This window comes from Brachyistius frenatus, unplaced genomic scaffold (genome assembly GCF_029030835.1).
Source record: "Brachyistius frenatus isolate BFR_SWC_R1_liver_20210118 unplaced genomic scaffold, ASM2903083v1 Contig_203, whole genome shotgun sequence".
In the NCBI taxonomy this organism is placed as follows: Eukaryota; Metazoa; Chordata; class Actinopteri; family Embiotocidae; genus Brachyistius; species Brachyistius frenatus.
Genome location: NW_027210802.1, coordinates 222,685 through 236,039, shown reverse-complemented (window position 1 = coordinate 236,039; position 13,355 = coordinate 222,685). Strand labels below are relative to the sequence as shown.

At 41.4% G+C, this 13,355-nt stretch overlaps 2 protein-coding genes across 2 annotated transcripts; both read left to right on the top strand.

The window, feature by feature from the left end:
- Window positions 1-3,812: 3,812 nt before the first annotated feature.
- cldn15a (claudin 15a) lies at window positions 3,813-6,645 on the top strand. Its single transcript, XM_069718944.1, has 5 exons — window positions 3,813-4,147; window positions 4,441-4,605; window positions 4,879-4,960; window positions 5,043-5,150; window positions 6,003-6,645. The coding sequence occupies exons 1-5, from the start codon at window positions 3,931-3,933 to the stop codon at window positions 6,097-6,099; spliced, it is 669 nt and encodes a 222-aa protein (XP_069575045.1). The 5' UTR covers window positions 3,813-3,930; the 3' UTR covers window positions 6,100-6,645.
- A 539-nt stretch (window positions 6,646-7,184) lies between these two features.
- Window positions 7,185-12,837, top strand: dnajc3b (DnaJ (Hsp40) homolog, subfamily C, member 3b). The gene is made up of 12 exons (XM_069718953.1): window positions 7,185-7,688; window positions 8,444-8,554; window positions 8,749-8,873; window positions 9,014-9,088; window positions 9,230-9,373; window positions 9,796-9,977; window positions 10,076-10,195; window positions 10,416-10,521; window positions 10,888-11,008; window positions 11,290-11,422; window positions 11,538-11,686; window positions 12,663-12,837. Exons 1-12 carry the CDS (start codon window positions 7,604-7,606, stop codon window positions 12,809-12,811), a joined length of 1,500 nt encoding a protein of 499 aa, XP_069575054.1. The 5' UTR covers window positions 7,185-7,603; the 3' UTR covers window positions 12,812-12,837.
- The last annotated feature ends 518 nt before the right edge of the window (window positions 12,838-13,355 follow it).

The window sequence follows — 13,355 nt, the reverse complement described above, 5'->3', positions numbered from 1 at the left end:
GATTTTGCGTTCTCAGGAAATTATTGCAGAGCACACGGATGCATCTTCATTCTATAAATCACAATTAAACAAATATCTTCACGAATAAATAACAAATATTTCATTAAAAAAGAAAAGTTGAACTTTTATTTTAAACCTGCATCATTTTAAACTATTTTTATTTGATTCCGACAGTTGTTTTGATTGTTCTTGATTGACAGAAATACTTTTTTGTAGCAATAAAAGTAACATTGAGGAGGAAACTGCAAAAAACTCCTTATTCTCAAAACAATATTGCACCTGACAACATTTCATCACGTTAAACTCGACTTTAAAAACATTTCACATCACTAATTTGTTTGTTTATTAATTGTCTTATTAATTAATTTATTTTTTTATCCTGAACTTGGATCTTTTTTGTCTGTTGCTCCATGAGGTTCAAAAGTAGGACAAGCTGACCAACTTCCCTTTTGTATTTTTAAGATTTAACAGCTTCAGTTTTAAATCTATCAAGTGTATAAATTTCAGCCATAAAAGACATTTTGTCGTGTTTACATTCATAATTCAACACGAGATGATCTCGACATGGTTTAAGAGGAAGAAGAGTTGTTTCAGAGAAGCGTTTCATCTGCATAGAAACGGACCTCATGAGTAACAGCAGGACTGTTGTGAAAGAGCAGCAACCAGGAAACTGTACATTTCCATTTATATGAAGCTGCAGGTGATCGAGTCCAAGAGTCTTTTATTGGTCGAGCAAAGTCCAGAATATCACCCCACTGATTTATTATATTTATTACCACTCATATTAATCATTTATCGACCCAGTGGGAGTTTTGGACGCCGTGTGAGAGTTTTGCATCACGATCGTCGTCTCATTGTTCGAGTATTTATCACAAAGTTCGATCTGTACTTGTTTGTAAGAAAACCGACGCCTGTTCTCGTTCACCCGCCGTCACTCGTCCTCGTATCTGGAGATGGAAGACGGCGGCATGGTTTTACGACAGGAAGGCCATCGGGTGTGTGCGGGTGTTATCGACCTCGTGGGATGTTACTGATTAACCCGGCCGGCACGACCGAAACTCCACAAGAGGGAAAAACATTCTGTGGTGTGAAAGAGAGAAACGGACCTCAGGGGAGAAAAACTGGAACAAATATCCACACAGAATAGAAAGATAATGAAAGCTTGGTTTGTTCCTCAGACTTCCCACACAGATTCTTCTTTTTTTTTTTTTTTTTAACCCTCTTCAGCGTCAATGATTCATCAAAGTTGGTGTAATTCAGATCGGCTTCAGTGGGTTCGAGCTGCTCGGGCCAATGTTCACCGCTGTGACACGGCTGCAGGATATCAATGTGTAATCACCACGAAGATGCAGAACACAAGCGGCGTGTTGGTGGAGTTACGCCCCGTTTTCATGTCATCATCGCCGCCATTTAAGGTTATTGTAGAACGCACGTTTCCCGTCTCCGGCCTCGTACGGTTGCAGGTGGAAACACTGACAGTAAATCTTTGTTTGGTTTTGTTATAGTGTTGTTAGCAGTTACATTTCTGGTGTCAATTATTTCCTTCCATCCCACTTTGATAAGTTATTCACTTTATTACACCGGATGTTGTACCAGCTTATTTTCATACATTTGTTTCACAGAATTTTCACCTTTTCTTGGTTTTTTTTTTTTTTTACGAGAATTGCCTAAAAAAATGTGTTTTATAACAAGAGATCCAAATGAACCAAGTTTGATTCAATTGGATCTCTTGTTTCATTTTTTTTTTTTTAGGCAAATTCAGTTAAAATTCTTTTTGAAAATTCATTAAGGAAATGAATGAAAATAAAAACAAATTGGCAGCTGGTGCAAAATCCAGAGAAATGAAGTGAATACAAACGGACTTATCAAAGTGGGATGGAAGGACATTTTGGACTAAAGTGGGACACAACGGTCCACCAGATGCAAAGTTCGTCATCAGAAAGTTGTCCACATAATTAAACGAGAAATGTTCCCATTTCATACAAGTTTTCCCCGAGTTCCTGAAACTCCTTTTTCTAAATAAACTAGTGGACGCGTGCAGCATTGATCTCTGCAGACTTCCATGTTGCGTCAAATCATCACTCGCTCACCTCACCCGCCTTTAATGATTTATCCCTGGAAAGCTGGAAAGTTGTCGGCTTCTTCTCGGTTGTGTCACATAAAGTTTTGCGGTTCGTGTGACATTTACATTTAATGACACAAAGTTATCAGCGGCCGACTGAGCTGTAAAAACGGGCTCGCTCATAAAACGAGACGTTTACGTCAGGACAAATGCTTCAAGGAGGCTTGTAGCTCAAAGTAATAAATGAACATATCCCATTAATACTTGTAAACATGACAAAACTGAGATCCTGTAAATCCTGTCAGGAATAATCGGACACTTTATTTGAAACACTTGACGATATTGTAAGGCATTTTAACATTTAATCAAACCACACTTCTCTCTGTAATTACATTTTAAATAAGTTATTTAGATTGTGCCTGTTACGGTAATTCATTTTTTTAAAAGATAAAACTCACTCAGCATACGTTTAAATATCTTAGTGGCATTAGTGTTTTTTAAATTCACCTGAAAATACAGTTTTTTTTGTCATGATCAGCGAATTAATCCTTGAGTTTATGTGCTTTGTGAGTTCAGTGACCTTTGACCTTTGCCCCCTAAATTTTTTTAAATCAGATCATCTTTGAGAAGAAGAAAGAAAAATCACAACTAACTCAACTTCGAAATCAATTTTCCGCCAGATAATCACCTCTCAGACTGAGATGAAACATTTCTTATGATCGTACATCGGCAGCCTGATTGATAAACTCTTAATTTATAAAAGTTTATTTCCAGAAAACCCTTTTCTGAAGGGAAATGAGTTCCACGGTTTGAAAAAGACGCAGCATTTCAAGATCGCAGGCTATTATTAAAAAAACAAAAAACACATCTGTTGTGTAATCAGTGTCACCTTTTTCTAAATCTTCATTCTGATCACATTTTACGATCTTTGTTGATCTCCAGAGAAATGCAGGTCAGGATTTATCTGAGAACTATCAATGCGTTGATCTCCGTGTTGGATTTCTCAGCGCCGACGGCTATCAGGATTTAAACTAATGAGGACAAACAAACACAGAAACTACTCGATGAACTGGAAACCTTTAGACCGCTCGGTGTGGAAATCTCTCCAAGTGGATGGGTGTGCCGCTCATTGTGTCTTCTGGCCTTGACACATTCAAACCAAAACAATAAAACTGCAGTTTGCAATGTAGTTTTAAAAATGTCTTTAATGCCACTTTGGTATGAAAACTTGAGTTATACGGACACAAAAATCTGCATTTATGAGAAAGAACCATCACAAAAAAACCTTGAAAAAAAAGTTTATAAAATAGATGGTAATCCTTGATTTTTCATCCAGTTCGTCCTTATTGTGATCACACTCTTGAGATGTGTTTTTGAAAGTGTGAAATTCATTAAATATGTGTATTAAACAAAAAACAACAGAAATTCACAGCTGCATGTGACCTTTGGACTCTGAGAGAGAGAGAGCCAATAAACACCTGTTCAAGTTTCAGGGGTGTAAAATACAAAAAAAGAAAAGTGTGTGTGTGTGTGTGTGTGTGTGTGTGTGTGTGTGTGTGTGTGTGTGTGTGTGTGTGTGTGTGTGTGTGTGTGTGTGTGTGTGTGTGTGTCTGCAGGGGAGGAGAGACAGCGGCTCATATAAATCATTATACATATCTGTTGAGCTGGACACATCTCACCGTGGGAGACGAGACGCTGCACGCTTCTCAGACTCACCGAGGAAATCACATGTTCTGACTTCCATCACTTCATTCAGTTTTTTATTGTATTTAAAAAAAAGAAAATACAAAAAAAAATAGAACAAAATAAAACCTCGAGATCTGGACGTACTTTTTGCTTTTGGCTGACTGCTGGGCCGAGGAGGGGTCATGGATCCGATTGTGGAAGTAGTGGCTTTGATTTTGGGGTTCATCGGCTGGGTGATGGCGGGGGTGGCGCTGCCCAACCGGTACTGGAGGACCTCCACCGTGGACGGCAACGTCATCACCACCTCCACCATCTACGAGAACCTGTGGATGTCCTGCGCCACAGATTCAACCGGCGTGCACAACTGCAGGGACTTCCCTTCGCTGCTCGCTTTGAGCGGTACGTCCACAAAAAAAAACCCAAAAAATCTTCTTTAGTGGCAATAAAGTAGCTTTTATTTGACAATTTAACAGATTTGTTGTCACGTTTAAGGCCACAAAATACCAACTTTAGATCATTTTATCTTGAAAAAGGTTTTATAATGTGTAAAGTATTCATGTTTAAAGGACGATTTAAAAGCGTTAAAGGTCCTTGGACGCTCTGAACTGTCATTTCTTGGCCTCGTCTCCTGTTCTTAAAAAAAAAAAAATGCATGAAAAGTTGTTGAGTTGAGTGTTTCTGTTGGTATCCAGGTTACATCCAGGCGTCCCGTGCCCTGATGATCACCGCCCTGGTGTTGGGCACCTTTGGACTGGTGGCGGCCCTGATGGGAGTCCAGTGCTCCAAAGCCGGGGGAGAAAACTACGTCCTGAAAGGGAGGATCGCAGGCACAGCCGGAGTCCTTTTTATACTTCAAGGTAACAAAAAAACACACAAAGAGGTTTTCGAAACACGTCATGAAGTGTGTTTCAGGTAAACCATTGAGATACAGTCCAAAGTAAAGAGGTTTTAATGCACCAGCCTTTAAATCCAGGTTACTAAATCAGGATCGTGATGTTCTGTTCCTTGACATACGGCCTCTATAACGTTCTCTTTAGCTTCCTGCTTGACTTCGGACTCTTGTTTTCAGTATCTGCCGGCTCCCTCGCTGCTTTCTCTGATTACCTGTTGGTTCTTTTTTCCATCGACAGGTATGTGCACGATGGTCTCCGTGTCCTGGTACGCCTTCAACATCACGCAGGACTTCTTTGACCCTTTATACCCGGGGATAAGGTGAGCCGCTGCTTCGCGGCGAGCGAACGGGGTTTTTGAACTGCGGCGTTCGTCCGACTGAAACTCTGCTCGTGTGTCGCAGGTACGAAATCGGAGAAGGACTTTACATCGGCTGGTGCTCGGCCGTGCTCGCCATCGCCGGAGGAGCCTGCCTCACCTGCTCCTGCAAACTGGGCACGGAGGAAAAATAGTGAGTTCACGCAAAACGATTTTAATGTTTTTCTGTCTGAATAATCACGAAGACCCTGAACAGGTCCGAGCACGCCGCGTCACGACTTCCGGTTCATTTTGAAACTATCAGAGCGGCTTTTAACCAATCGGTGTTCACCAACATGTGACGTATGTTATGTTGTCGAGACGTTGGAACTATTTCAACGTCATCGCCCGTCGGTCCCTGATTGGTTCGTCCCTTCAGACGATCTGATTGGACCTTAATGCGAACAGGGTTTCCAGACATGCGATTAATCTCAGTGTCACTTCAGTACAGAGCTGAAAAAATTGGACAGATTTGCTGTTTGTTAACTACAATTCATTTTAAGAATCAGTGCTCTGCATTAATCGCACGGCGCTCTCGACGCCCCGATATACAGGAGGTGAAACCTGTGAGCTTCTTTTGAAGATAATGCTTGAAGCAGTACGAGGATTATCGGATGAATGAGGTCATAAAGAAGCGTGTTACTGGAAGGATTTGATGAAGTGGACGACACATCAACCGGTCCGAGCCTGAGGAGGCCTCGGACCGGTTAAAGTCACTGGAGGGTCTAAAAAAGAAAGTCTGCGTTTGGCGCCCCCTAGTGGACGGATCGAAAGAGCGCTGAAAACCACAAAGACTTGCAGCAAACATCACAAGAATTCAGTTTAAATTGGATCATAGAAAAAGGCCCTTTTCACGAATAATATTTTTGATTTGTCATCGTGGGAAAAGCACAAACACTACGAGGTTGTAACCTGCTGTAACAAGTCCAAATGTCCCGTGAGATGTTTTCATCGCTGATGATCTGAAGACTCATTCATGTTTTTGTCTGACCGTCTTGTTTTTCAGCCCTTTGCCGTATCAAGGCAGAGCAACGGTTTACTCTGGAGCCGCACCGGCCCGAAGCGCCGCCGCCAGCACTTACGGACGAAACGCTTACGTTTGACACGGGGACGGAACTTTTGTTGTTGTTGTTGACGTATAACTAAACATGTCATTTACATTTTTGGGGAGCTTTGTATTTGTTAGTTTTTTTTCCATCACTGAGTGACGACACGTCAGATGTTCACTGATGGAAGTGACTCAGCAGCACTGCACTGTACAGAAAACCAAGTGTGTATCTTGTAAAAAACAAAATTATAATACTGAATTATAAAATGATTATATTGTAAAAAAAAAAAAGAAATATGTACAACTATTCATCACTCACGTCACCGCACAAACAAAAAAACTCGATTCTATTTATATTTCACAGATGATGTCGCTGGAATACATTTACAGTCATTCATTTTCAAAGGATTTCAATCATTGGATGAGGAAGGTCAAAGGTGGGATGATTCAGGTAGTTTTGCGTGTTGTTTTTGTTTTGTACAGATTTGTAGGAACCTGAGAGAAGCAGTGGACGACAGGTTGTCTGTGACGCTATTTTTTTGTCTTTTATTTGTTTTATTTTTTTACGACTTCACCAAATAAAAAATGTTTTATTCTGAAACCTTTCAGTTTCACTTCCTGTACTCCAAAAAAAAAAGTTGCGATCGTAGTCTTTTTTTTTTTTTTACAAACAAGTTTATTTACCACAACAAAAGGGCCACTCTAAAAAAGTGGAGTTTAGTGTGCAATATTTTACATGAAAAAAAATAAAACAATAACAACAACCTTAAAGACCAAACTACACCTTTTAGAGTGTTTATTTTATTGAGACACATTTAAAACAGACTTTGAACGAATTTGTGAACATAATCTGAGAGGAAAAAACCCTTTCGTGTCCACAGTCTCAGATATTTCACTTTAACTCAGAAGTTATTTTTATTTATTTTTTTAATGTGTACATTGCATGGCGGTGTTATCACTATGGGAACCACGGGACCCCCCGCGCGACGCTCGGTTATGAGTGACGGCGGCCAGGCTCGTGCAGCGATAATATGGGCGTGTCGTCGGTGTTAAAATAGTCTGTCCAATGAGAGCAGCCCACGTTTCTACACGGACCCGGATGTGCGCCGTGTGGACCAATCAGAGAAATGTAGGGCACGTCGGAAATGGGTGCGACGACAGCGAGCGGAAAGGTTTCGTTTACAAAGTGCTCCAGCCCGTCAGCTGTTCGGCTCCTCCATCTTCAGGTTCAGAGAACTTCTTCGAACTTCGAGTAAAGTCCAGTTATTGTCCGTTATTACTGTTAGTTGTTTGTTTGTTTGTTTGTTTGTTTTTTGGGGGGGAGAGCGGAACCTATCAGTGAAGTGACGAATTTCCACACGGAACACTGTCCAGCTGGGACCGTAAATATTCCGTCGTCGCGGTTTCTTTGGTCTGACGAGAGAGGAGGAGGAAGAGGAGGAGGAGGAAGAATATATCACAACTTCAATGACACAAACCGGGTTGTTCTTCGCTCGACGTGGACGCAGAGCCGTTAAGTTCGCCGGTTCCGGTGTCGGAGTGTGAGAGCGCGTCCGGAGATGGATTCGTGTCGGCGGACGGGACTCAGCGGGCTGCTGTGCTCCCTGTCCCTGCTGTGTGTCCTCCTGGACATCCAGCTGGACGGTGAGACATCCTCCGAATCAATAATCAGTAAACAAGCCTTTTAAAAAACAAACACAAGCCGCTTCGAGACGGTTCCGGCTGGTTGATTGCGGTGTAACTGCGAAAACTTTCCCCCAAACTATGAAGGTCTACATGATGGCTGATTGATATTAGAAGTAATTCAGCCTGCAAAAGTCAAATATTACAGCTTTACAACAGCTGTTTATGCAGCATCACAGCACGACACGCATTATATTAACAAATGCATGTTGCTTTATTTTATTCTTCAACTCTATTTTCATCGTTTCTATCTGTTTCTTATGCATCTCATTTCTTTTTCTATATTTTTAAATGTTCCTTTATATCTGTTTTTATGTGAAACACTGCATGTCTTTTTTTTTTAGCTGAATTTCTTGTATGAAAGGTTTTCTACAAATAAAGTTTATTATTCTTATTATTATAAATCAGAATATTGCCATTATCATGTGAAAAAAATTACACCAATCTTAACGGGAACCTTTATTTATTTATTTATTATATTTTTTTAAATATTATATATATATATATATATATATATATATTATATATTTATATATATATATATATTTTTTATCTTATCATTTATTTATTTATATATATATATAAATACAAACTAAAAATATATAGAAAACACCCCTAATTTCTGATGTCTGAGTGTACATCTTAAAAATACTTGTTTTATGCTCTTGAAAGTCAAAAGATAAGTTTCCTGGCTGAAGCTCGGTTTTATGTTTCAGGTGTTTTAGGGGCGACTCACGTGGAGATCGAACACCACCTGGAGATGGGGCGCAAACTTTTGGCCGCTGGTCAGCTGGCTGAAGCCTTGTCACACTACCACTCTGCTGTGGGTAAGGTCACACACACACACACACACACACACACACACACACACACACACACACTAATAACGTTTCTTTTCTCCCATGTTTGCTGCAAAATTATGTATTTTACGAGCAAAAAAGAAAATAAGTGAATATTTTTTTGTTTTTTTTTTTTTTTTTGTTAAAGTTTGAACTGTTGTTGACATTTATTTTTTTTCCAGAGGGAGATTCGAAGAACTACTTGACCTACTACAAGCGAGCTGCCGTGTTTCTGGCGATGGGGAAGTCCAAATCCGCCCTGCCAGATCTGACCAGAGCCATCCAGCTCAAACCCGACTTCCTGGCTGTACGTTCCCACCATCGCTCGCCACCCAAAAGATCTGCAGTCTTTACGATATTTGTTTATTATTGGTGCTCATTTTGTGCTCGTCGTATCGTCATTGTCTCCTCCTCTTTGGTCTCCTCCTCTTCATCACATCTCTTCAGGCCCGCTTGCAGAGAGGGAACATCCTGCTGAAGCAGGGCAACACTCAGGAGGCCCGGGAGGACTTTGAAGCTGTGGTAGGTTCAGCAATGTGCTCATGTTGTTTCTGTGTGTGTGTGTGTGTGTGTGTGTGTGTGTGTGTGTGTGTGTGTGTGTGTGTGTGTGTGTGCGTGTGTGTGATTACATGTCACCTGAAGGGGAGATCTGTCGTGTTTCAGCTGCAGCGCTCTCCGGACCATGAAGAAGCCAACGAGCAGCTGATGAGAGCCAACGAGCTGGAGGAGCTGCAGGAGGAGGCCAACGCCGCGTACCACCAGGGAGACTACAGCACCACCGTCGGCGTGCTGGAGAGAGTCGTCGAGGTACGTGTCGTCACGGCGACATAGGATGAAGATGTTGTTTTAAATTAGAGTCTTATAAAGTAGGGACGTCTTAATTTAAGCTTTAATTAATCCCTAACCTTTGTTTTACTTCAGCACATAAACAAAAAGCACAATTTATAACTGGACACAGATCTCACATCTCTTTATTTATTTATTTATTTTGTATTCCTTTCACAAAATACATTTTATATTCCTATATATCTGTTTTTAATGTAAAACACTTCATAACATGAGAGTTGATTCAATCCAACTTCAGAAATTTTTTTAATGAATCTAAACATAAAATTCATCCCAATAATTCTATTTTATGTGAAAACACTTCGGTGAGTTCAGAGAATCAGGATCTTCAGCCGAGAAGAATCCGTGTGTTTGGTTTGTGAAGTTTCCGGCCTCCCTCTCAGATCTCTCCCTGGGATCCGGAGTCGCGGGAGCTTCGTGCCGAGTGTTTCATCCGGATGGGGGATCCTCAGAAAGCCATCCAGGACCTGACGCCGACCACGCGGCTCCGCAACGACAACCGCGCCGCCTTCCTGAAGCTCAGCATGCTGCACTACAGCCTCGGGCAGCACCGCGAGTCTCTCAGGTGAGAAGAAGAAACAAACTGCACCGGATGTTTCTCAGCATGCAAATGAAGCTGATTTCCCTTCTCTTTTTTTTGTTTCTCTCTATGACTCATTGCAGTCACGTCAGAGAGTGTCTGAAGCTCGACCAGGACGACAAAGAGTGTTTCAGCCACTACAAGCAGGTGAAGAAGCTCAGCAGGCAGCTGGACTCTGCAGAGGAGCTCATTCAGGACGAGAGGTCGGTGCATGTGTTGGACTTCCCTTCCCTCCCTGCAGATACGAGTTCCTTACAATATGCATCAAAACATCAACCTTTAGAAGTTTGTAGGATATAAATCTGCAGCTGCTTGTGAGTTGAATCTGCGCTGGTAGTTTGATGAATTAAGGCCCACGTTGTACATTTAAAAACACACACTCGGCTGATTTCATGACCCGACTGACTTCCTGTCTCCCGTCAGATATGAAGAAGCCATCGATAAGTACGAGTCGGTGATGAAGGCGGAGCCTGACGTCCTGTTCTACACCAACCTGGCGAAGGAGAACATCTGCTTCTGTCTGGTGAAGGTGAGAAAACACGTCATGTTTACGGTCAGCTGTTTTAATACGTCATGAATAAAGTTGATATTGTAATTCAAGAATAAAGTCTAAATGTGGAGAAGCAAAGGAACCTGTGTTGTGGTGTTGAATGCGTCGAAATGTGATTTTTATTCTCAACGTTTCGACTTTATTTTTGACATTTCGATTTTTTACTCGACATGAAAAATTTTGTCGTTCAATTTCGTTCTCAACATTTTGATTTTGTTATGAACATTTCAACTTTTTCCTCGAGAGCAAAATGAAAAAAAGCCTGAATACTCCTTCATAGTTTCAGAGCTACAGTTCAGACTTCATCTTTCTCCTAAAACATCTTCTGCTTCTTGTCGGTCGTAGATCAAGTTGCCAGCCGAGGCGATCGACGTGTGTTCGGAGGCCCACCAGAGAGATCCGCGCAACGCTAACGTGCTCCGAAACCGGGCGGAGGCCTTCATCCTCAACCAGGAATACGAGAAAGGTGACGGACTCGTCTCTCTTAGCGACGAGGAACTTCACCGTTTTCCTCCTTTGTTACGATCATGAGGCCTTTTTGTAAGAGACTCATTTAACAGGAAGCAGCCGTTCATTCAGGAACTATATTACCCTTTCAAAATAAAATAAAATAGCACTCGTTCAATCCAAAGACTACCGAGTTACCGACAACTTTATAACTGAAAGTTTGTGATTTTACTGTTAAAAAAGAATCTTGAAGTAAATATGTGCTATTTCTTGAAACTGGTGTCTCCCTTGTTGGAGCAGCCGTGGAGGACTACCAGGAGGCGAGAGAGTTCGACGGCGACAGCAACGACATCAGAGAAGGGCTGGAACGAGCTCATAAGCTGCTCAAACTCTCCCGTAAGAGGGACTACTATAAGATCCTCGGTGTCAACAGGTATCTGTGTCTCTACAACCAGTTTTTAACTTCCAAAAATTAAAAAAATCTCTTTTCAAAACACCCATTAACTCTCAGGAACCCCTTTTTTTTTTTTTTTTTTTTAATCCTCCAGGAACGCCAACAAGCAGGAGATCATCAAGGCGTACAGGAAGCTGGCGCAGCAGTGGCACCCCGACAACTTCCAGTCCGAGTCCGAGAAGAAGGAGGCGGAGAAGAAGTTTATCGACATCGCGTCGGCTAAAGAGGTCCTCATCGACCCAGGTCAGAGTCTCACCGAGCAAAACAGATCAGCAGGAGATCGGAGGAAAAGTCACGCAGGCTGTTTTATCTATCTACAACTCAATATTAGTGAAAATACTAAAAAATCAAAAGGTTACAAAAAAGGATCAAGAAAATATCTCATAATATTGTATTAATTCATGGTATTAATATTTTATGATATGAATAAAGTCAGGTGGGGTTTTTATGACTGTTGGTCATTCTGTCTGATTCACCGTCTCACGCCGTCATGACTGAAGTGAGATGAACACAGAAAACTCGTATTTTATTAGAAAAATTCTATCGTGATTTTCCACCCCGACTAATGGCAGATTATAAAGAATCAGAAAATATATATTCTTTTCAATATTTATCCTTTTCTGTGTGTTAAATCCGAAGATTTAATGTAGCATAAAGTAGGAAACAGAAGAAAACAGCTTCCCTTTAATAACAAATCCACTATCAGGACCTTTAAATGTCACCAGTTTGTGTTTACATTGCATTTAGCTGACGCTTTTATCCAAAGCAACTTACAACACACCGATTTTAGGGTTCAGTGTCTTGCTCAAGGACACTTAGGCATGTGGACAGGAGGAGCTGGGATTGAACCACCAACCTTCCGATTAGTGTGCAACCCACTCTACCGACTGAGCGACAGCCTCCCTATGTTTATATTTTAATTAATACAAAAAACAGAAGCATAAAATGACGTTTACAACTCTTAAATAAAACCGAATGTTAGTGAACACGAATACGCAGGTTCTGTGTAATACTGCTGTAAAACCATAAAAGAAATGATCATGAAAGAGGTCAAATAGAAAGCAGTTGTATTTGTACAAAGTATAATAATAATAATAACAATAATAATAATAATATTGGTGAACTTGTTTATTTGTTGTCTCATGTTAAATCCATAATTTAAGCTTTTCATTTTTCTGTAAACGTGTCCCCTCCATGCTTCCTGCCGCTGTCTCACCAGAAATGAGGCAGAAGTTTGATGCCGGCGAAGATCCGCTGGACCCGGAGAACCAGCAGGGCGGCGGAGGGGGGGGGCAGCAGGGCTGGCCCTTCCACTTCAACCCCTTCGATTCCGGCGGCAGCTTCCACTTCAAGTTCCAGTACAACTAGAGCGGAGGACGTTACAAACACACGGGGGGGGGGGGAGTCGTGCCATTTCTGTCGGATGGGGGGGACGTTTTTTGTGGGGGGGGGGCAGATTCAAGAAGAAGTCTTCCTCAGTGCCTCAGTTTGGATGCAGTCTTTGATTTTTATTTAAATCTGAACTTAACAACGACGACGGACGTCTGCAGCGGCTGAAGAAAGTCGATGTGGGACGTTCTGCTCTCGTTTCAGTTCTCGGTGCCGTTCTTCCACCTTCGACACAGAGACCCCCTTTTTGTTTGTTTGTTTTCATACAGTCACTCGTGCTCAGACATCACGTAGGAAGTCGGTTTGTGTTTTGTTTTTTTTTGCTTTGCAGTATTTCCTGATCTCAGTCTGGATTTTTTTTGTCTTTTTTTTTTCCCCCCGAGAGCCCCAAAATGTTTCTATACGTAATGACGCTTTCTGTCGAGACTTCAGCACGACAACGTGAGACTTTGTGGGTTGTGAAAGTTTTAGAAATCCTATGGATCTCAAATAAGTAGATGCTCTTGTGATTGTTTGTTTTTGC

Excerpts from the sequence above, each read along its gene's own strand:
- cldn15a (XM_069718944.1), top strand. The coding sequence starts at position 3,931 with ATGGATCCGATTGTGGAAGTAGTGGCTTTGATTTTGGGGTTCATCGGC. Across the intron at positions 4,148-4,440 it reads TTCGCTGCTCGCTTTGAGCG|GTTACATCCAGGCGTCCCGT; the intron begins GTACGTCCACAA and ends GTTGGTATCCAG. Across the intron at positions 4,606-4,878 it reads AGTCCTTTTTATACTTCAAG|GTATGTGCACGATGGTCTCC; the intron begins GTAACAAAAAAA and ends TTCCATCGACAG.
- dnajc3b (XM_069718953.1), top strand. The coding sequence starts at position 7,604 with ATGGATTCGTGTCGGCGGACGGGACTCAGCGGGCTGCTGTGCTCCCTG. Across the intron at positions 7,689-8,443 it reads CCTGGACATCCAGCTGGACG|GTGTTTTAGGGGCGACTCAC; the intron begins GTGAGACATCCT and ends TTTATGTTTCAG. Across the intron at positions 9,089-9,229 it reads GGGAGGACTTTGAAGCTGTG|CTGCAGCGCTCTCCGGACCA; the intron begins GTAGGTTCAGCA and ends GTCGTGTTTCAG.